General features: G+C 43.4%; 1 protein-coding gene and 1 long non-coding RNA gene across 6 annotated transcripts in view; one reads left to right on the plus strand and one right to left on the minus strand.

Annotated features, from left to right (window-relative positions):
- The window catches only part of LOC116802233, a 75,213-nt gene that overhangs the window by 3,728 nt on the left and 48,050 nt on the right, over positions 1 to 23,435 (plus strand). The gene's annotated exons all lie outside the window — the stretch shown is intronic.
- The window catches only part of LOC6620222, a 30,029-nt gene continuing 12,134 nt past the window's right edge, over positions 5,541 to 23,435 (minus strand). For 4 of the 5 annotated variants that reach the window (XM_032726033.1, XM_032726032.1, XM_032726035.1 and 1 more), the window contains 3 exons: positions 15,936 to 16,065; positions 8,498 to 10,497; positions 5,541 to 8,321 (listed from right to left, as the gene is read on the minus strand). In XM_032726033.1, the coding sequence (XP_032581924.1) occupies positions 6,312 to 8,321; positions 8,498 to 10,381 (3,894 nt within the window). In that variant the 5' untranslated portion in view covers positions 10,382 to 10,497; positions 15,936 to 16,065 and the 3' untranslated portion in view covers positions 5,541 to 6,311. Of the gene's footprint in view, positions 8,322 to 8,497; positions 10,498 to 14,676; positions 15,030 to 15,935; positions 16,066 to 23,435 lie in introns of those variants that run through there. The other variant, XM_002044397.2, reaches the window with a different exon arrangement.

Genomic DNA, 23,435 nt, shown 5'->3' on the forward strand with positions numbered 1-23,435 from the left:
TGGGCCGGTTACGTCTGGCAGCTCACTGCTGCGACCCACGTCCAATGACCAGCGTATCCAGTGTGTCCAGCGAGTCCAGTGTGTGGAGTACCCATTGTCCCGGTCGTAGCCCCCGAGAATCTCTTCCTGTGGCCACTGGCCAGCAACAGAACCGAAGTCCGCCCCCTTGGTCGAGTGATATATATGACAACGGATTTGTTGTTTTAGTGGCATGGGTGACAATCCCTTTAGAAACCTTAATTTATTCACGCATGTCGGCGAAATGTGCCCCTTACACGCAATTCAAGAAGAGCCGGCTAGTGAGTGCAAGACATCTTCCCAGAAACAAGGACGGCAATAAAGACAAAGACAAGGACAACATTAAGGCAGACAGTTCTCTAGAGGGATTCATATGAATGGTACAATATTGCCGTAAACATGAATATTTACCCTTATACGTATTAGGATAAATGTTTTAATATTCATTCGTACTTAACTAGTGCATACACAAGGCTGTTTTATGAATCATCTTGTTTTGTTTGTGACCAACATGGCGGATGAGTAATATTAGGGTATTTTATATATATTCAACCTTGTAAAGCATCACTTTGAAGATACCATACTAAGCTACCTTTTTCATGCAATTTCTATTACCCTTATTAACGATACTATTCACTATTAAGTCAACTCCTTATCCCAATCCCAATCCCACTTTTTTGGCAAGGGTGTGCGTAACACATTCGCTTGGCCTAATTGACTGCATTATTTATGAGATGTGCCCAAGACATGGGATCGATCCTTGGTCGGACATCCAGGAACCACAGTGGACAACTCGGAAAGGGGTTGACATATACATATGGTGGGCCACTCGCTCGTTGGGTTCAATCACTGGTGGAGGTGGTCAGTGTTGGCTGATTGGAAGTCCGGACGGAAATCGAAGATGTGGGTGCTGGGAGAACACTATTTCGTCTTTTTTTGTGTGGCCATAAAATATTCACGAAGTCAATTTACCATAACGGAATGTTTTCTGCTGTAATCCTTTGTGATTACACTGTTAAATAAGTTTACTTATTTAAATATAAATACTTTATTTAAATAAAGTATAGAAAAGTAAAGTATACTTTATTTAAATAAAGTATAGAAACCATACTTACTTTATCAAATGTAGTTCTTAAACTAGCTTTGGAAACAAATTTCAAGTAAGAGTTTATAACTAAAATTGCTAATATAATTGAACATTTTTGTTGGAGTGTAATCAAATGCTACGCTGACTTGGCGATTGATTTGCGAGACAGCAAAAGTAGTGAGGTCATTAATTAAACGAAAACTTTTGTGATACACGTGCTGCCCTCTTCTTGTTAACAACAAAAGCCTTTGTCAATGCCCCAGACCATTGGGCCAAGTTTAATGTATCTATGCTGTGTAATACTATATAACACAGGGGCGATGGTCCCTGAGATTTAAATTCAGATTCGAATCTGAAAGTAGCTCGCACATTTGTGATATACAGCCATCTTCGCGCCGCGTGAATCTCGTCCTGGACGGGGAAAAAATAAATTACTTTAAACGGTTCCGAATAGCAAATTGCTGATTGTCATTTCAAAAGCCACACATATCAGTGTCAATGACTGGGGGACCTGAAACCTGGAGCCTGAAACGCTGGAGCCTGAGACGCTGGAACCCTGCATCTCTGCTGAGATTATGGTCTTGGGGTCTTCAAGATTGGGAAACCGGACGCTGTGTGTGTGTGTGTGACTGAGCGAACTTTGAATGACGAATGACCACAGCAAAACGCAGAGTGAATCGGGATCACAAGATGTGAGACCAGAACGGCAATAATACGAGCTTGGGACGACGACGACGACGATTCGCGGGAATTGAGATTGGGATGAATTTTTATAATTGAGCTGAGCAGATTTTTTAATCCCTTTGCTGTGCTCCACGGCTAGTTTCGTTTTGGGGGCAAAATTGACCCACGGCAGAGGCGATTCGCGGGGCAGAAGATGAGTATTGCCTTGGGGCGGAAATCTACCTTTGCCGGGTCAAAGAATCGGAAATTTGAGATCATTTAAATCGATTATTAAGCGAGAGTATTCCCTCAAGTCGTACATTTTATATTATTTAGTTGATTTAGCCATTTTAAGCCACATACTACTACTAACTTGCTAACTCAATCAGTGATTCCAAAAGTAAATTGTATCGTAGCTTGACATGCACTATTTCTTCTTTCTTCAAATTAAAGTAGAGTTTTTTTTTGTTCCTAGAGTATAAATATCAACAATTTTCTTCACCGATCTGCGCTTCAGATTGACCAAAACTATTCCGGTGGATACAGTAAACTACCGCCATTGCCCTGAATTATTGACATCTGGTTCCATGCCATCAATCTCGCAGAAGATTATAAGGACTATTGGTGTTGTTGCTGCTGCCGTTGCAGTTGGCTTCCTTTTTGTGCATTTTGTTGTTGTTTTGTATTTTTTTGTGCTTCTGAGCCAACCTTCTATCACACAGGTACACTGCATTCGTGGAGTTGTTGAGGTCCAACTTTAGCCCCGGCCAAAGGCAATTTCACCGTCTGACCATCGATCCCTTCTGTTTAAGCCGCATGCGGTGCACTATACTATGCCATACAATACCATTCTATACCATACCATACCATACCATACCAACCATACTATGCCAATATGAAGGAAGAACTTCGGTTGACGATGCTGCCAACGTCAATCGCTGGACTTCAGTTGGGATGTTGGATGTTGGGGCGGTGGAGAACTGCCATCGTATCGAGAGCGTGTAGCAAAATTCGTGCCGTGACCGCCCCTTTCAATTCTGTATTATCAGATTAGCTTTTTGTTTTTTGTTTTTTTTTTTTTGTGTGTGCGGTTGTTGTTGTAGTTGTTGCTCATAAGCCATTTGTTGTTGCAGTTTTTAGTAGTTGGTGCAACAGCAGCAGCAGCAACGGCTGCTGCACTGCAGTAATGCTATTGACCGCCAGCATTAAATTACGATTGGGAGTCGTGGCAGCCGGCCACAAGATGCCTATGATGCTGATGATGACACTGCTCGTTTACGAGAACTCTGGGCTGCTGGTATGCGTCTTTGGGGTCTTTGAATGTGAATTAGAGCCGGGTTGACGTTCACTCCACGACAGGTGCACTTAAAAAAGCACTGAGGCCGGACCGTAAAAAACGAAAATACCCACAAACGAACGAAATTTGTATCTGGATGTGAGGCATATGACCACGGATGAACTTGCTGCGCCAGATCAATTAGATTGTTTTTGAGGAGTTCGGTGGTTGTAGAGCGGATTTATATACTTACGTTAGTTGGACATAATTGAAGTTTTACAACAAACTTGAGTATATTATATAATATTTTGATTTTGTAACTTTACTTTGTAATTATTAAAGGGTATACTAGATTCGTTGAAAAGTATGTAACAGGTAGAAGGAAGCGTTTTCGTTTATAAATTCTCGTACATTCAGATCTCTGGAACTACAAAAGCTAGAAATGCCAAATTCTATTGATATGCAAAAAAGAAATACCTGATTAACGGGTATCTGATAGTCGAGGATCTCGATATAACATTCTCTCTTGTTTTGTTTGGAAAATAGTTGGCGACTTTTCTACATATAATCTTGATGATCTGTGTTGAAATTCAATTTCATTAAAGTCGGATGGGACCTTGTGTAAATGATAAATTATTCTGTTATGCATGACATTATAATTATCTTAAATATGCGTATTGACAGAGGGATTAGGCAAAATTTAAAAAGGCTGCGAACCATTTAAAAGGAACACACTCGCCGTGCACCCTGTGTGTGTGTGTGTGTGTTGCCGTTTGCTGCTTGTTTTCTGCGTGTTCGCTTCGTGCTGAACGATAACATTGTGGCAATTTTATTTACCCACAATCTGTTGTTTTTCCTAGTAGAACTCGAGGCCGGGGCGCCAAGTGCCAAGTGCCAGCAGGATAGCCAGGATAGCCAACTATAGGGCTAGGAGCTGGAGTCGGAGTTGAAGTTGGTTGGAATATAGTCAGTGGCACAGACAGGGACCCAAACCGAGTCCGAGTACGAGTCCTGCCAAACAGGAAGGAAGAGAGCGGATTTCAGCGGAAGGAAACACTAAAATGTTACTTTAAATAAATTGCACCACACCGGAGGCTCGGTTCGGTTCGACTCTGCTATTTTCTAGACACAAAACCTCTCCTTTGCTGTCCTCGAAAAGGGGGAGGTCATTGAAATGTGACTATATGGCTGTATAGCTAGCTATATGGCTGTATGGCTATATGGCTATATGGCCGTGCCGATGGCAATGGCGATGGGTATGGGTTATGGGGTTGGGGTTGGGGTTGGCTATAGCTGGATGGTGTTACTACCAGTATACTACCGATATATTCAGCCCTGGGGTTGGTGGGTTCGCCGGGTGTGACATGGCCAACCACACACATGGATATGCGGATGGGATGGCACCCATGTGCATATGTATATATCTACATATGTGTATGTACATATATATCCATATAAGATAGGAGCGAGCGCACACCTTCCTGAAAACCCGGACTGCATGTGCAGTATCGTATCTACTGGCGCACCGCACTGCATTTATTTATTTGGACACTAACGCCCTCGCAGCCCGGGCAGCAAAATTTACGAGCTTCCCTTAATCGATCTAAAATTAAACGGCTTGTGCTGGAATCAACCCTTTTTCGTGTGGAAAATGGGGGGAAAAACAGCGAACTTCCACCTTCCACCTTCATGCATTTTAGCTATCTGCAATCCTAATTGTTATCAACAATTTGCAATTCTTCTTCCGCAAAACTAACGTTGCAAAGCGCTCAAGTTCAGGCGAATTTGCCTTTTTCCTGGACAATTCGTTTATGTGCCAAATTTATGGCTTGACTGCACATAACATTATTTAAACAATACATATATGTATAACTTTATATATGTTTACATAATAAATATATTTAAACTATGCTTAGACCAACATGCTTAGCTTGCAGTTTCTAGGGAAATTAAATGAATTAATAAAAATAATAGGAAAATTCTAATTGTAAAATTCTGCAAAATCAGAATGTATAAAAACTTGGATATTAAAAAGAAATATTTTAACTGTTAAAAGTTAAACTTCACTTTCTTGTATTTTTAATTTGCAATCAAGAGAATAGCTTAATTTATGTTAGTAAATCAATAGAAATAAACATAGAACATTTCAGAAAATGACCTTTAGACTCAACAACAGTGCTAGATGAATTCGAGTTACATAAATAATTTCCCACTGAATCTTTAGATGAGTATGTGGCTTCCAAATTGGCGAAGGAGTTATTGTGTTCCGTTTTCCCAGCTTGGGTACTATTCCATGATAATAGTTGCACCATTTTGAAGTTCCGATTCCCAAACACAAACAGAGATTTAAGAATTTTTCAGATATTTTATTGCAAACATATATAGCTTAAATATGAGTTGAAGGTATTTGTCTGGTTACTGTTTCAGAACTAACTAACCGACTACATAATTACTTTAGGATTTGTTTGTAATAAAAAAACAACAAAACGGTTCATATTTTTTTTTTTTTTGTTTTTGTTTATTATTTTCGATTTTTGGATCTTGAGGACTTTTAATGAGTGATCCTAACCCAGTTCGGTGAACGGCAATCTGTAATCAAATTTAGTTCGTTTCCTCATATCAAGCGTTTCGTCGTTGGTTGACTCATATTATTTGCATTTGCATTTCCATTGCCATTCCGTCATATCATATACAACACACTTAATATTTCAGTTACAATAAAAAAAAAAAAAAACGTTACTCACGATATCAGTAGGCGCTGCTTAGAGGCTACTTAACTTACATAATCGAGTATCACTAACAATATGTATCGTTATTTATTTATTTAGTACTTGTTATTTCTTTGCCATTTATAAATTCTCTACAACACGACGTACTTGTACACAAAACATCAGTTTTCATAAGTACAATTTAAAAAAAAAGGGACTCATATATATAGTATAAATAACTATATATATATATATATTGTATGTATATTTATGTATAGAAAAAAAAAAATGCTAGTTGATCCATCTAAATATTTTTATTTTAGCATTAGCCTAAGTGAAAGTATTTTCGTATTTATGAGCGGCAGACGATCTTCGATCCTCGATGTGAGCATGAGCAATGCATTATCCATATATATGTATATATATATATATATATAGATCAAGATATAACCCCATCCGTATATCTCGCATATCTGACTTCCAAAGTGTGTGCACCGCATGACATGGGGGGCTCTTAGTGATAAAATGCCAACGCCTTGGCATAGTACGAGGTACATGGTCATGATATGCGATCGGGACTTTGCCGCTGGCCCGGATCTTCGGTGATGTCCGTGGTGTCACCGGCATGCGCCGGATGTACACAATGATCCGGTGATCTGGACTGCGATCGCGATCTCTTCGGCGGTGGCGTTATCGAGTGCTGTGAATTTGAATCGGAGGAGGTGCGTCGACAGAAGGGACTAAGTCCGCCCATTCCGGCGGCGGCGGCGGCGGCGGCAGCTGTATTGCCAGCACTGGCGGCCAGCATGTGGGGCGTCAGTTGGGGGAATCTCGGCATGCGCGGCAGTCCGGCAAACAGAAGCGGACTCGCGCCGCCACCGTGGCTCAAAAATAGGCGGGGACTTGGTGGCGAGCCATCGCCGGCGATCAGCGGATAACTAGCGTGGCCATGTCCAACGGCGAAACGATGCTGCAAAGCCTCGAAACAGAGCGGTACATTCAGTCCATGGGCATGGGCACCGGCGCAAATGCGGGCCAGAATCTCCGCCTGAATGCTGCCCACCGCCGCCGGATTCACACCGCCAGCGCCGCCTGCCGATGAGCCCACCATCGCCGAGTGATGGAAGCCGCTCTTGTTGTTATTCAAATTGAGACTCATTAGCTCCAGGAGCGGATCCGTTGCGGGCATCACGGGTGCATGGAGTAATCCATGATCATCGCTGGTCGACAGCAGCTTGCGATGCAAATTGAGATTCGAACTGTGACGATCGCGGCTGCGCTTCGAGGGAAATGCCGCATTGCAGCCATCTATATTGCACTTGTGGTGCAGCTTGAGGTGGACGCTCTGGTGGTGCGTCTTGAGATGAAAGTGGTTTTGGAATATCTCACCGCAGGCGGTGCACTTTAGGGGGTTCTCCTTATCGATGGGCACTTCGGGCACCTCCACCTCCGTTTCCGTTTCCGTTTCCGGTTCCGGTTCGTGTTCGTGTTCGGGTTCTGTTTCAGTTTCCGGTTCCGGTTCGCGCTCCTCGAGCTCACTCGCATCCAATCCGTTGTCACTTACGCGGCGCACACTATTGTTAATGTTAATATTATTGTTATTGTTATTATTATTATTGTGATTGGCAGTCTTGACGCTGGACTCCTCCGCCAAGGACTCATCGCCACCCATTAGCTCCTGCTTGATGCGCACGTAGCGATTCTCATCCGCTTCGTAGTTGATCTCCTCCAGTGGCTCCAATTTGATGGCGGCCGCTGCCCGTGAAAGATCTAGTGTGGTGTCCACCGGCGACGACTCCAGTTCGTCTTCCTCGTTGTCGTCCTCCTTGTCAGCTGGCCTCGATTCCTGCTCCTCCAGTTTCATTTCTGGTTTGGATGCCGCAGCTACGGGATCTGGTTCAGGTTCCTGATCCTGTTCCCGCTTACGTTCTTGACCCTGCTCCTGATCCAGTTCCTGATCGTGATCCTGTTCCGTCTTAATGCAGAGACCCACCGGCCTGAGATCACCGTAGGGCGTGAGGGGTGGCGATGGTATCGACTTGGTGGACTCGCCCACCTCCGATTCTTTGGCGGATGCGGCGGCCTGCGCGGGCAGACGCACCTTCTTAATGGACAGATCGGCGGCCACATCGTAGTCGATTGAATTCTCGCCCGAATTCTCATCCGATTGCACAGGACATCGGACTGGATTCTGGCTCTTGCGTTTCCGTTTATTGGCCGCCATTTGGGCGAGGGCATGGGCGTGCCCAAGCGAGTGGGCGTGGCCGTGCGAGAGGGCGTGGGCGTGGGCATGGGCATATGTGTGGCACTCCTCAAGGCCGGACTGGACAACCTTGCCCGGACTGGATTGCTCTTTGGTTTGACTCAGGCTGGATACCGCCGATGTGGAGCGCTCGTCGCTCTCGTCGTTCTCATTCTCATTATCGTTATCGTTATCGTTTTCGTGGTCCAGCGGCATGCTATCAATCTCATCGCCAACCACAACGATGCCATCGGGATCATCGTCATCATCGTCCTCATCGCCGTCAGCCTCGTCGTCATCATCGTCGCCGGCCATGTGGATGCCAACCTGCGGAAGAGCAACGGAATATGTTAATGAAAAATATGTTACAAACTATAAACAAAGTTAAAACTTAACAAAGTTATATGGACCAAATGTCGGATGAGTAATATTTTAAGAGAGTTTCCCTAAAGAATAAGATTTCCAACGTGTATGTATGAATATATACAAGATGTTTAACCTACCTCCAGTATCTCGTCGTCGTCCTCATCTTCAGTGTGCTCGTTCTCCATCGCCAGTTTACGACGCTGTCCCTCGAATCGTCCGGCATCCAAGTACGATCTCTGCAGATAATCCTGTCCGTGTTTCAACTCCAGAGCACCGACTCCCGCTCCTGATCCCGCGCCCGAACCACCCATCGCATGATGCCGCAAGTCCGGTGGCGGCGTCAGCAGCGGGAAGCTGCCGAATGGTGCCAGTCCCGCCATGAGACCATTGGGCGCCTGGAGCAACAGCGGATGCGGCTGCGCACTGCGTCCATCGTGCGGCGAGATCTTGCGTCGCAGATGCGGCGAATGGAGCTTGGGATTCGGATTGGCGCTATGGCGATTCCTCGATCGCCTCGAGCTGAACATCATGCTGCATCCATCCACCGTGCACTTGTGCATCTCCCTGAGATGCACCGCCGAGAAGTGAATCTTCAGAGCACCCTTGTCGCAAAAGGTCTTCAGACAGACATTGCACTGCACTCGCTTTTTGCCCGTCACCGGATTGATGAACTGGGTGCCCAAATTGGCGGGCATCGAGCCCCATTGCCGCTTGCCACCGCCGCCGCCAACGGATCCTCCATTTCCACCGCCACCTCCTCCGCCCGGTGAGTGTGGCGTCTTCCGGCTCGACCGCATATTGGAGGATAAGGCCAGGCGGGTCATACGCTGCGAACTGGAACATGATCCGGAGGCGGATACCTTATCGCTGTTCCGTTGCTGCTTGCCAGAGGAATCATCCACGGATCCTGCACCCGAACTGGAGCCCGAACCCGATCCCGATCCGGAGCCGGACCCAGAACCCGCCTGATGCTGATACTGGCCAACACCTGGTGGCGGCGATGGTGGAGATCTAGAATCGGGCGGCGGTGGAGGCGGTGGCGGTGGCAGGTGATAGGCCATGGCCATTGCATTGAAGAACTGGTTCCGATGCAGGTGGTGCTGATGCTGCTGCTGCTGACTATGATGATGGTGTTGTCCGAATTCCGTGGGACTTTGCGGCAGCGGCAAGGGACCACCAAAGGCACCCAGCGCCGCCGCCGAGCTGATTTTCCGAAAGTCAAACGGTTGCATGTTCTGCAAATCACTCAGCGGATTCATCGGATTCGGATCGTGCGTGGGCGTACTGTTGCCCGTTCCAGTGCCCGATCCGGTGCTACTACTATTGTTGTTATTGTTATTGTTATTATTATTCCTACTTGCCGCCGCCGATAGCTTCTGCTGCAATTGATTCTGCAAATGCAGCTGGGCATGGGCCAGCTGCGAGAAGTGAACGCTCATCGATTGCGCCGACGATTGTGCGTGCGACGATGTCTGCTGGACGCTGCCGGAGGAGCGGGACGGCGACTGGTGACCGCCGGCGTTCGCATTCAGGGCGAGTGGATGGCGCAACGGTAGCGCCAGGGGCAGCGGATGCGGATGTGGATGCGGATGCGAATGCGAATGCGAGTGCGGATGGATGGGGTGCGTCGTCAAGGGCAGCGGCGGCAGGGGCGGCGAACTGCGGCGGCTGGGGGTCATCACCATTGAAGCGGGTGATGATTCGCGGCTCAGGTGCACGTTCCCTCCACCGGTTGGCAAATGTGGGTGGTGCTGATGGTAATGGTGGTGGTGCTGGTGCTGGTAGGGGAGGTGATGCTGGTTCTGTTGCCTCTCATGACCTTGCAGTGGATGGCGATAGGAGGCGGATACAGTGGCGGCGGCGGGCAGGTGGTACAACAACGATGACGACGTCGACGGTGGCGGTGGCGGACTAACCGAACCGCCGGCGGCTAAACGATGAATTTCAGAGGCGGCGGCGCGAGGATGCGGTTGCGGATGCGGATGAAAGTGCGGCGGATGCTTCTCGTGGCCAATATTCATCAAGCGGCGGCTTAGGAACAACAATTAATCTGTAGACTTTTGACCAAACATTAGACTAGATGCGGCATTTAGGTTTCCAAGTGTTGAGCGCTGTGCAATGGGCTTCTGTTGATTCGCTGCAAGAAGAGGAAAATGCAATCGTTTTATTTAATATTAAAATAGTAGTAATAGTTAAATAGATAATGATTCGAAATCTTCTCTTTCAAGTCACAATAAAAACCGAACGAAAACAAAGCAAAACTAAATTCTTGACCGTAAAAAGCGTTTCGTTTCATTGTAGAAAAACGTATTTGCCTAATAATATGTCTGTTTTTTTTACTGCCAGGCACTTAAGTCACCTTTTTTATTATTTATTTATTTAATGTCACATTTGTATTGTTATTTGCTGCCAGCAATAGTTTATCTTCTGCATAAAAGTCTCTCCAAACTTGTGTACATTTGTACGCTGTCAGTACCTCTGGTATTATAATTTGAATTAATTTCGCCCGAGTTTGTGGCGACCAAGTGTGTGTGGCATTTAAGCGATCTGGGGAGCAGCGTGTCGGAGCGCCTCGCAGCCACATATCTTCCACCATCTCAAACATTGTCAAGGAGTTTCCACCGAAACCGCCTAACGAAGTGGCCACAACTCGATGGAGCGGACCGCGGACCATCATGCCATCAAGCCATCATGCCATCATACCATCGGACCTCCCAGACACCACACATCATCCACAAGCAACCACACCGTGCATACACGAGTACAGATGATTATTGAAAATAAAAATAAGAATAATGATGTGACAAATTCTGAGTGGTCACTTCACGTCTCTAGAAAGGAGTGATGGCGAGGGGGAGCCGAAGAGTCGTCGGATGGCAGCGGCACAGAGGGACACTTGTAGACACACACACATAATATCGTTTAGTGGAGAGCCCGGCGTGACATGACAATGTGATAGTGTGTGCAGAAGACGCTCTTCGCGCTGTCGTCTACGGCCACTTGAAGTCCCCATGTCACATTCTTCTGTGACGGCACCACCACCACCACCACCACCGCACAAGAGCCAGACTGAAGACTCCACCAGACTGGCGATCTTCGATACGATCCGATACGATACGATCCAATCTGAGCCGAACCGACTAGATCCGAGTCCGAGTTCCGAAATCGAATCCAAATCGATAGGGCTGTGATCGTGATATTCAACTCCACTGCCACTTCCACATCAAGATGAAGATCGAGGCCGAGAGATCGCGATTATTACGCGCGACCTCTTGATGATCCCATGTGATGAGTGCCGTGTCGCTTGCGACGAATACTCAAATATTAAAGCAGAAGGTTCAGTCTGCATGCGAACATATTTAAATCCTTATTCCAGTTTTTGCAGTTTTTTATTTTAACATGAAAGGAACTTTCTGCGTAATGAGTTACTTTAAATGTTTTGTCTTATTAAATAAGACTTGTAGGACTAGCAATTGCAATCCCTTTCTTGGATATCATGTGTTTATATACTTTTAACAAATAAATCCCACTTAAAATGCTATAAATATTAAATTCCCCTGGGCGACATGCAATGATATATGGCAAATGACAAAATGTACGATTAAATGTGTATCAAAAACTGCAGCTATGGAAACTTTCGCTACTATTATTATTATTTTTTTATCATTATTATTATTATTTTTTTTCATCTCTCGCCTGCCATCGGACAGTGCCATTTGGCATTGGGGAACTTTTGCATGATATATGTCATCTTGGCAAGTCATTTAAATGGTATACAAATTGTTTTTTAATTGCCACCTGTTCGGGCTGCTGCTGCTGCTGTTGTAACGACATTTATTACGATTACGTTTCTGTTCGGATCTGTGAGTAGGGAACTTTTTACCGGCATTTAGAACCGGAGATGCACGACGCGGCAGCTTTTAATTGCTTTCAGTTGATATTTAATTTGATATTTTTTCATACTTATTTTCCCCGCGTACAAACATATATTTGTGATTTGACACGTTCCGAATCCGAGAGTTCTCCGTTCTGACCAAACCAGTTCTCCTCCATCGGCATTCATACATATTTGTGCGAGCCATGTGTATCTGAACCCATCTGCTCTGGCCAGAGGCACTGATTGCATAAAAGTGACAGTTTGCAGCGAGAATTATTGGAGCTTTGTTGTGCGCCTATAATTGGGGTTCATAGTCCAAAGTAGCTGGACTGGGCTTTTTCATTGTATATACTTTATATATATATTTTACAGATTCATCTCTCAGATGTTTGTCTGAAAATTCATTAATTTTGCACTTTTTGGAATTTTTTTTGGAATTTCAATAGTATTTTTTGTGAAGGATTCTTAAACAATACCTCGCATCGATTGAAGTTAGCAAAATTTTCCAATTACGATTCAAGTTTTAAATGAAATATTAAATGTTATTTTCAAGTGGATTTTTAAAAATGTGGTTAAGTGAGATTTATAGGCCAAATTTGTGACGGATGCTTAACTGAAAATAAAAAAAACATGCAGCTCACCCAAATACATCACATCAGATGTTTGTTAGCACCGATCGATGCTGTTGGGCAATTTGTATCCGAAGGTTTCATCGACATTTATGAAGCTCTTGCGAGAAGACAGACGAGAATCTGTCCGAGATGAGAACTCCTTTTAATTTCGTATTTCACATGAAACTCATTTTCGTCTCATAACAAAATTGCCGCTAAGCTGCGAGCTGCGAGCTGCGATCCCAGTTCACTCTGCGTATCCCCCGGAACGAACAAAGGAGAAGAAAAATGGCATTCCAGACACCAATCATGATTATTATTGGCTTTATCGCATAGAATCGGCGGCGGCAGCCGTCATAAGGAACATTTTCTTAACGCATTTCCAAAGTCATAAAGCAGCGGCGGTCATAAATGCGTGTTAAAGTCGAACAACAGAACGTTTTCTCTTATTTTTTTCTGTTTTTTTTTTTTTTTTTTTTTTTTGTTGAAATGTCAACCATTAAACACGAAAAAGCCGATCCAAGCCGATCGTTCTCACAGATCCAATCCGATCCCACAAGATTCAACAAAAGAGCCCGAGCCCGAGCCCCATTCCCCGTGACTCTATTTTGTAAAAATTTATTTATGAAACACATTAAAAGTGTCAACACGGCTTGCCGCACATGAGATATGTTTGGCAAGTTGCCTTCTCCGTCAAAGCCGATGTTAAAGCCAACCAACCAACCGCCTGCCCCTCGATATTTTGTCCAGATCTCCAGTAGTCTCCTACAGCCCTAACCTCCCTCCCCCCATGAAACCCGCCGACCGAAACCCGAATCCCAATTCGAGCCCATGGCACCACTTCAGTTCTGATTATGAACGCCTCTGAATCGCCCCGACTGCTGCCGAACAGGGCTTAACAAAGTGATTCCAACATAAACTTACTACTTCTCTGTTCTCGTTTTTATTTTTAATATTTTTTTTTAATGTTTTTTTCCTTTTTTTTCTTTTTTTTTTTTGTTTTGTTTTTCTTGCTTTTATTGCTTTTCTTTTTAGCTGTTAGTATGCAAATCCCCTGTGGGATCGTTGACGAAAGCCGCTGGGCTGGCCCGCCGGTAAAAATTCACAGGGCGAGCGCCAACATCGAGCAGTGTTCGATGGCAGGACACGAACATGAACATGGATCTCGGACCTAAATCAGGGATCCTGGGGTCCGCAATTGTGGGGCTGCGACTGCGACAAATGCGGCATTCGTGCAGAGAAAATATTTATTTTCATCAAATTATGAGTGATAACACTTAAATCGTTGTAATTAGTGGCCTGCTCATTTTTAATTGTATCAACACATTTGATTGTTGACTTCAAATAATCGTTTCTGAAACTCTTTATTTATTTAGTGAATTTCTAGTACAGAACTACATATTTTATTTTGTTATTTAGTAAGCCTTATGCACCTATAGAATTCCTATTTATTATGCGATTAGCAAATAAACATAAACTTGTTGCTCGTCGAGCAGGTGAGAAACCAAAATCTACTACTATTACACTCACAGAAAAAGGTTTCTATAGCGATAGCTTATCCTAGCATAACTAACTGAAAGTGCTAATAAAAATCAAACCAGGAAGAGGATCATGAAATTGATATCTATTGACGGACTGTCTTTCCTTACACAGAAAGAATAAAATGTGAATAGAAACTGAACTTCAGTAGCAAGCAAATTTACTGCAATTATTTAGTGCACGCAATTTTCTCTTGAATTCTAAACTGCATTGCTAATAAATCCAAAGCGGAGATTGTTGCTTCTGCATTTTGCATTTTGCACTTTAAAGATCATTTGAATATACCTACTATTTCTTTCGGTGCATGCTCTGGCGCTACTTGGGACCTCGGCCGACTGTCGCTGCCGATCAGACGTGATGTTTGGGTTTGGGCCGCCTGGCAGGGGTCCGCACTGAATGCTCCCCGGATCTGGCTCCCCGTATCCTCGACCCGATTCAGTCGGCCAGAATGGTCGTAATCCGGGGCTTAGACTGTGTTTTAAGTGGATAGGTCGGTTAGCCCTCAAGCGCAAACACGAAGCCGCATCAACATCATCGGATGGAAAGTGTGATGTTGGGGCTACTGGATCTATTGGGGTTTTCGGAGTGTAGCATCTGCTTTTATACGTCTTCTTTTTTTATTCAAGAAAGGGGAGCGTTTAACTGGAAGAATCAGTGATTTTCAGTTTATGTTAGCGAATTTTAGCAGAAGGTTGGGGTTGACAGATGCAAGCCCCCTTTAATGTGACAAAAAAGGTTTAAGAAGCTCTTTTAAATACAAAAATACATAAAAAAATAATATTTTCCACTTCAATTTAGTAAGTCATTCAACGTAATGCAAACTATGCTTGCTAAATAATATTTTTTCCAGCAATGAAGTATTATTTCCAGATCTCTTATCGTTCAAGCGACATTAGTGATCTGCCTGGCTTTTTGTGTTCGGCTTTTTGTTTATTTACTTATCGGGTTTTTTGGGGCGTCACCAAGATGATGTCCAAATGCGGACCATCCAGCCAAGTTGGCACAGGCTATTCAAGCCATCTCATAGGCTTGGCCGTGGCATTTTTTTTTTTGGTTAAAAGAGCCTCTACCGAAAGTACGCCGAGCTGATCTCAAGTAAACCACAAAAGCCATTCTTGTTTGTTGCCGGGAGCAAAATCAGCGATTGATTGAAGGAAAGGAAAGGCAAGGAGATTTGAGGCTGGGGCCACAAAACTGTGGCCATAACCATCGAGGCTAAAAAAAAAATAATAAAATATAACAGAAATAAAATAATAAAAGCTAAAAACTGATGATAAAAACCGAGCCTGAAACCAAGGCGGCGGCGGCTTTGTTCATCTGCTACAAGCATCGCATTTAATGAGATTTATATCAGTTTTTAATGGCTTTGTGACTCTATTGTGCTGTGGCCGTATCTAAAGCAAATCTGGAGTCATCTTGTCGGGGCGATAGAGATATACAAATTAGTCTGCCGAGACATTGTCGAAATAATGGCCTAAAAGTGACCGGCATGAGGAAGTCGAGGAAAGCTAATATCATCTACTCATAATACATAATACTGCAACTTACGTTTTTTTTTGGCCGTGGACCGACTTCCTGAAGTGCGTTGTATATAGATATATTTATATCTATATATATATATATAAATATATAAGTCTTCGGCTTGCTATAGATCGCAGTTTAGAGTTCCACGGCAGATCTAAAAGAAAAAAAAAGAGAGGAAGGCGATGAAAAACGAGTGGTTAGCCATTGCCGATCACGATCTAACAACAAGTTTTGATGATTTATGCCAACACGTCCGTCAAAATGTCAAATTCTTGGGCACACATCAACAATTCGACACATTTCACACATCGATGCCAAAAACCAAATCTCTTCGGGATTGCCGCAATGTTAAAGTCAACGTTATTTGTACACTTTTCAAGACGCCCCCACCCCACCGCCAGTCCACCGAAAATTGTGTTAATTTAAATCAAATGACAAAATATAATAAACGACCATAAAATTTAATCCGAGTCTTCTCTAAAAAGGTACAAAAAATGTGCCAACTGATTGTGCACACAAAAGTTGTCCCAATAATCCTAAAGTCGACTAATGTAGTCACTTAAATGCATTTTCGATTGAATCATTGAAACAGTTGACTTTAAAATGCCAAAGATTTATATTTTACTATAAAGAAAACCTTTGATATATATTGCAAAACTCATTGCAGGGGAATACAAATTTTATATATATATATATTTATTAAGTGAAGAATACAAAATGTAAAATTTTAAACCATACCAATCATATTATGCTATTACGCTAATTCAAAATAAGTTTTCATAGCATAACAAGGCGCACTAGGCGTATACGTAATTATATTTGATTCAACGTTACATTTGCTCATAAACTTATTTCCTGCACTGAGTTAAATTTCATTAATTGACCATATATTCGAAACCAGAACAACTCCACCCGGAAAAGGTATAAAATGTGTTCTCTAATGTAGAGTGTTTGACATAAAGTCATGTCTACGTATGACACAAAGGCGAAAAATGAAAAGCAATTAAACAAGCTAATCATTTTATTGTCATTAGCACCGGCAGCAACAACACTTGCGAAGTAAAAAAGAAGAAGTCAAATTTAAACGGCTTATTAGCATTACCATTTAGGTGTTATCGTCAGTTATGGCCATTGTGTGTGTTTGTAAAGAGAAAACCAGTGCCCATGAATATGCACACTATGTATATACCCTCAAAGTACGTAAACAGATGTATGTATGCCTCTCTTCGAAAGAGAGATTACACTTTTTTATAATTTTTTATTCTCGGTTGTTAAGGATTGTAGGGTATGCCGTGCATCGGTTTACCAGAACCCAGACTACCATTTATTTACTCATCGTGTGGGCTTAAGTCTTAGACAGTTAACAGTTTTAACTGTGCAAACATTGGGTCAACCCATTAGCGGAATTATCAGCTTCGTACACGTATTACTTGTGACAGCGGCGCATGTCAACCAGGCAAATCAACACGCTTTAAATATATAACGCAAAAGTCTGATAACAGTAGAGCATTGCATCATCAAGCTTTATATAAATATATTTAGCTTATTCTTTTGAGAGTAGTAAAAGTACAACTTTAAAACCTCTTCACTTTCCATTTCAAAAATATTGCATTTTTCGCAGGCAAACAGCAACCCCAAATTAAAATCACACAAACATAACAATCGTTTATTTTAGGTTTGTGTAAAAGGAAAAAAAATACCACATAGTTGGGTCGCTGAAGTATTGATTGATTAATGAACTGAATATTTCATGTGTCCGGTGGTGCTTTTTATTTAGCCCTACTGCTGGCTTTATCCTTGACCAGAGCGAAACGTCTCGGTCTTGATCCTTCCGCCCAGAACGACTATTGCTGTCCCGTTGACATTGTAATTGAATCAATAATAAAATCAAAATGTACGACGATGACAATGACACTTGGATTTCGACTTCAACTGCGACTTTTCGTCTCCGTCTGGACGGAAAGCCCTGAACCTCCGCGCTCGCGTCTGTCTCTGAATCCATGTCCGTGTTCGTTTCGCTGTCCGTGTCATCGTGTCATCATTTCAGCATTTCAGCACAAGGAACGGCAACGTCACCATCGCCGGCTCTCAAAAGCCGGACCCCCCTTTTCGAATTCCGCTGGGTATAGGTGTAGGCATCGAACTTGGTTTACGATTCGGCCGGGTCAGATCTACTCCATATACATATGTGTGTACACAGAAAGAAATAATCAAGTACAAGCTTGATAAATATACCAAAAATAATACTAAAAATACCAATTCCTATTCTGAGAGCAGAAACGTTACAATAAATCTAATAGATTGAGACCTCATTTATATTTGACCACAGCTTTACGATTGTATACTAATTTGCTACTTGATCTCAACATCAACAAACTATTACAAAAATACTAGAATATACCACAAGATCAGATGGAAACTTAGATTATGCAAAGAAGCAAGTCGAGTGTTGTATTCACCGGACAGTGCTCAACAATAAAAGGGTCTATTAAATTGGAATTCGAAAATACCGAGGAACATTGTGACATCAAGCAGTGAGTGAGCTTTTCTGATATGGTTGTTGTTTGCAGCGCGAACGTCAATGCTCAATCAATGAGTTCGACTGGCTGTCTGACTAGCAGACTTTCCTCGCCGAGTGCATGCTTATGTCTTTCCTTTTAGAATTTGTTATAATGTGTACGAGTATATACATATTTCATTTTTGAACTGTCTCCCTGACAGCCCACGAACGTTTTGAGTGACGTACAAAACGATGTCGTGTTGTCGTGCCACGGATTCGACTTCACGTTCGACCAGGTTGACTTTTTGTCGTTTCTCCTCCGCTTTTCGCGTATAAGTATATGTATATGGCGTATATAGTATATATAGTCTCAGTCGCAGTCGAATCGACGGACATGGCAATGGTGACTTTGACTTGAATGCGCCAAGCGAGCGATTTCTCGAGTGGGACGTCAAATCAGCTGAACTTTTCATTAAGGCCTTTTGAAATTCGGCATTAACCCTTTGGTGAACCGTCCCTGTCACCCTGTCGTTTTATTATTATATAGCCGGTGCTGTTGCAAGTGATCAGGGAACCCATTAGCAGTTGATCCGTGCCAAAGCGAACCGACGAACTGAAGAAGCTCGGCGGCAAACGACTTGACTTTGTCAGCGGAATGACAACACGGTATAAATCACAATAATATGTTCTATGTCAGGAGAATTGCGAATCTGACGGGTTTTTGGCCAGAATCAGGATATTTAGAATATGCCCTTAAAGTTAGGTGTATTTTTTTAATGGAAACGTCTTTTTCAGATGTGCTTTTCTCAAGTATGGATTTTAATTGAATTAATATTGATACATTAATATTGAATCAAGAATTGAAGAAGGGTTTACTGGAGAAATAGGTTCTTTTTCGCTGGATATTCCAGTGGACATTTTTAGACGCCTTGAGATATGCAACAGTTTTTTGTTTTAAATTGGCTTATAATTTGTAATATTTTAATCATTATTTTGTATGTGACTGCGAGGATATTGAATATATAATCCTTGCTAGCCAAAGTTCAATCCCATTAGACTTAATGATACCATTTCATTTCAAGCTTACGTCTGACTTCTAACTCTTTTGTCAACACTACTGGCCCCCAGGCCTTCAGGGGAAACGCGACCAGGACAGGGTCTGGAAATGGGACTGCAATTGGGGACCTGGCATTGGCCTGTGCGCGTTTGCTTTTTTTCCGCCAGGTTTTTTTTCATTTTTTTTTTTTTTTTGAAAGGCAGCCGTCATGGCGGTGTCAGTAGTTTTGCCGGCCGGGCGAGCCGAGCAGACCCGAGTTTAGCTGAGCTGAGCGGAGTCGAGCGACCAGGCCTCATACTGGCAGACAGTCAGTCAGCCAGTCAGTCAGCCAAGTCAGCGATTCACAAAGGAAACACTTGAGAAGTGAACATGTTAACGGGAGAAATAGTTCGTCGCCTCCTCCAATCCAAAACCGAAGCCGCAAAGAAGCCGGCATAGATGGTATTCAGTATGGAGTATGGAGTATACTATATATGCTATATGGTATATGTGTATATGACCATCATACGGTGGTGCTTTTATAATGCTGCAGGTGGGGAGGAAGGTGCATTGTGTCGCCCGAACCCGTACCTCAAACTCAAACCCGAAGCCAAAAACACTTGCGAGAGTCACTCGAGAGCTGTCAATCCGAAAAAGCTGAAATAAAAACGAGAAAAAATAGGGAAAAACGCCAGCGAATAAGGTAAATAAAAATGGGCGGCAGACGACGTCGGCGAGAAGGCAAAAAAAAAAATAAATAAATAATAAAACACACAAGCCGAAAAAGTCAAGGGTAGCGTCAAGTCGAGTGGAGTCAAAAGGCCCAGTTCCCAGTTACCACACTTCTCAGTTCTCAGTCCTCAATCCTCGCTACTCAGTCCCCCAATCATGCAGTTCCAGTCGCATTCCCATTCCGAATCCCAATCCTCATTGCCCAGAGTTCCCATTTTCGATCCGAAGCTGGATCCGCTGGACACACTCGTGGCTGGATCGGTGGATCGCGGCGCAACGTTATTAGCTCTCGTACCAGTTTTCATCCAGGGGCGTTCCGCTCGGAGGGCATTAAATGATTATCTGGCTCTGTCATGCCACTGAGATCGGTCTCGAAAATTATGCGAATTTCATACTTTAGGGGGCATGTTCTCCTTGTTTCTGTCTGGTCTGTCTCTTGTGTTTATGTTATTTCTCGTCTCTACCGTGCGTTGTGGCATTCATCTTCCATCGTGTGTCCTGTGTCCTTTGCGTTTCAGTTTCGGTTTCGACTTCTCCATCTGATATCGATATTATTACTACTCGCTCGAAATGTAACCGAAGCGATTTGATTAAGGAACCACATTCGGCAGCAGGTGTAACTGAAGAAAAGCCATCCATCGTTTGTTTTTCGAGCTGAGGTGTTGTTTGTAGACTAGACAGTGTGGAATTTAGTTGAATCTAATGCTTAAATTCACGACTCAGTACTTGAACTTTATCAATCGTAAATTTTTTATCGCTTCAGTTGAAGTTTATGTGGACTTCGGAAGATTGATAGCTTACTACTGTTACATACACTCATTTTCTCAAGAATTTGTATTCAAATGACAGGAAAAATAAAAAAGTTGCAATTAAGGCTAAGAGAATTGCTTTTAAATGAAAAACTACACTGAACACAAAACAACTTGTAAGACAGAATACAATTAATAGAGTTTTAAAACGGGAAAAAACTACAAATATATAGACAATATAAAATCTGTGTTTTTGATTAACATCGCTAATTGAAAGAAAATATCTCTTGGCCATTTTCACAAGCATATTCGATAACGTCAAAACAACGGATTCTCGTTCTTGAATTCGGGAAACAGTTTATAGATTTGCATATTAAGATGGCTGGATGTGACCAAGAAGGAAATATCCGGGCTAGGAGTGATTGGCTCCAGCCCAAGCGAATGACAGCTGAAAGGTTTCCTAGGGAGCAGCTGCTGAACGAGGATGGATGCACCTTGAGCTTGTAGAATGAAAGATAGAGAGGAAAGCTCTTTTATCGGACTCAAGATCGTGGCAACCAGGCACTAGCGGCAGTATCAAAACGAAAAGCCCTGCAGTGTCCGGCAATTGGATGTGAATATAAGATGGCAACAAATTGCCATATGGCCATGGCAATGGGTATCTGCGATCGTCATATTCGGGTAATATTCGCTCGTAAAAGTATCACCGACCATGTTTTCCACAATGGGATAGATCCTCCGGCCTGGAAGTGAAGACGCCACCGCCACCGCCAAGAATGGTCATATAATGTGAACAGGAACAGAGGGCTGTGAACCGAAAACAGCGGGAATATTATCCCTCAGTCCATGACCGAACCTTTCCAATCCATTCTCTCCGTTCGGCGGGGTAGACCTCATACGGTGCTAAAGACTCGAGATGCTCAGACTCGAATGCAAAGTCAGTCGCAATTTCAGGGCTCACCTGCCTGCCACATCGATGCTGTGCATTTCCATTCCCATTTGCATTTCCATTTACCCCACGGCTCCCCTTGATGAACTCCTTAACAAACACTCCAATCCATTCAGATCTCAGGACGCATCAACCTTGTCGTCTGACTCGACACCTAGTCCAGGTAAAATGTATCATCTGGAGCAAGAACTTCTGATTTAGGAAGGGTTATAAAAAGCACAACAAAATCCTTGCTTTTATTTGACCTTATGGCATAGATGTCGTATTTGGTTGATTAAGTTAGTAGAAGGTGGGATCTTATAATATTCCCTACTTTATATCGTTTAAGTACACTCAGATAAATACCTGAGGAGTCGCATTGTTCATATTATGAACTTATACGATAATATTTCTTAGAAATTTATTGTCATTTCTATTCACGTGGTTCATTGCCAGCCAAGCTGGGAAAGATGAGAGCAAAGTGCCGATGTCCCTGTGCCAAGTCAGTTCAAGTCCACGTCCAAGTCCGCGTCCATCTGCATTCCCATGGCCTTTACCTTTCCCGCTCCTGCTGACAGGTTGGCTTATTGAGCCCGAGACAAGATAAGTGCTTTTGTCTCTCCTCTCCCCCCCAATCCCTCCGTTTTTGATGCCTGCTGATCTACGGCTCTGCACGCGGATGCGAATGTTAGCGCGTTTACATCCACACTCGCATCCATACTCACATTCACACTCGCATTCACATCCACACTCACATTCACATCCAAGGAAATGGCGGGTTCAGTTCTCATTCGCACATTTTATGATGGCCCGAGATTGCCATACTTTCTAGCTCTGCCTCTGTTGAGTGATTGAATTGTATGGGTTAGGCTCCACATGCACGTATCTAGTATACATTGGTTAATACTAAAAAGAAAGAAAAGAAAGAAAATCAGTCTCTATGGCAGGTGTCTCGTCTAACTGTTTGATTTCGTTTGCCATTGTTTTTCTTGCTCGTTTTTGTATAATCCCCTTTTTTTGGCATTATCAAGCCGCAGTCATGGACCCGTCGCATCACATTGCTTCGCCATTGTGCAACGGCGGTAACTGGTTTTCCATCCAGCCAGTCGGCCAGCCAGCCAACCATCCATCCATCCAGCCAGCCAACCATCCAACCATCCGTCCATCTGTCCATCTGTACAGCCGCCCAGGCCATCCATCCATCCATCGGTCCAGCCTTCCCCTTCGCTTTATCTTTTAGCGAGAATTGCCAATCATTCGCAGCCGCAATAAAATTACATGAGTAAAATGTGTCCGCGAGCATTCGTGGTACTTGATCGTTTTTTTCAAGAGTGCGGTAATCGGTTTCAATTTCATCTTTATAGTGTTATGAAACCCAGGGTTCGCACACAGCTTTTTAGTCGCCACCTTCTCAGCGAACAAACTCAACTCGACAAAAAAAAAGGAAGAGTGCTTCGGTTCGGTTTGGTATTCTTTTTGGTTTCCGTTTGGTGTGGTGTGCTCGGTGGGTGGACACTGGTGGGTTAGTATCCATCCTTTAATCGGTAACATCTTATAGCACACTGTACGCAATTTGGGC

This window comes from Drosophila sechellia, chromosome X, assembly GCF_004382195.2.
Source record: "Drosophila sechellia strain sech25 chromosome X, ASM438219v1, whole genome shotgun sequence".
NCBI classification, from domain to species: domain Eukaryota; kingdom Metazoa; phylum Arthropoda; class Insecta; order Diptera; family Drosophilidae; genus Drosophila; species Drosophila sechellia.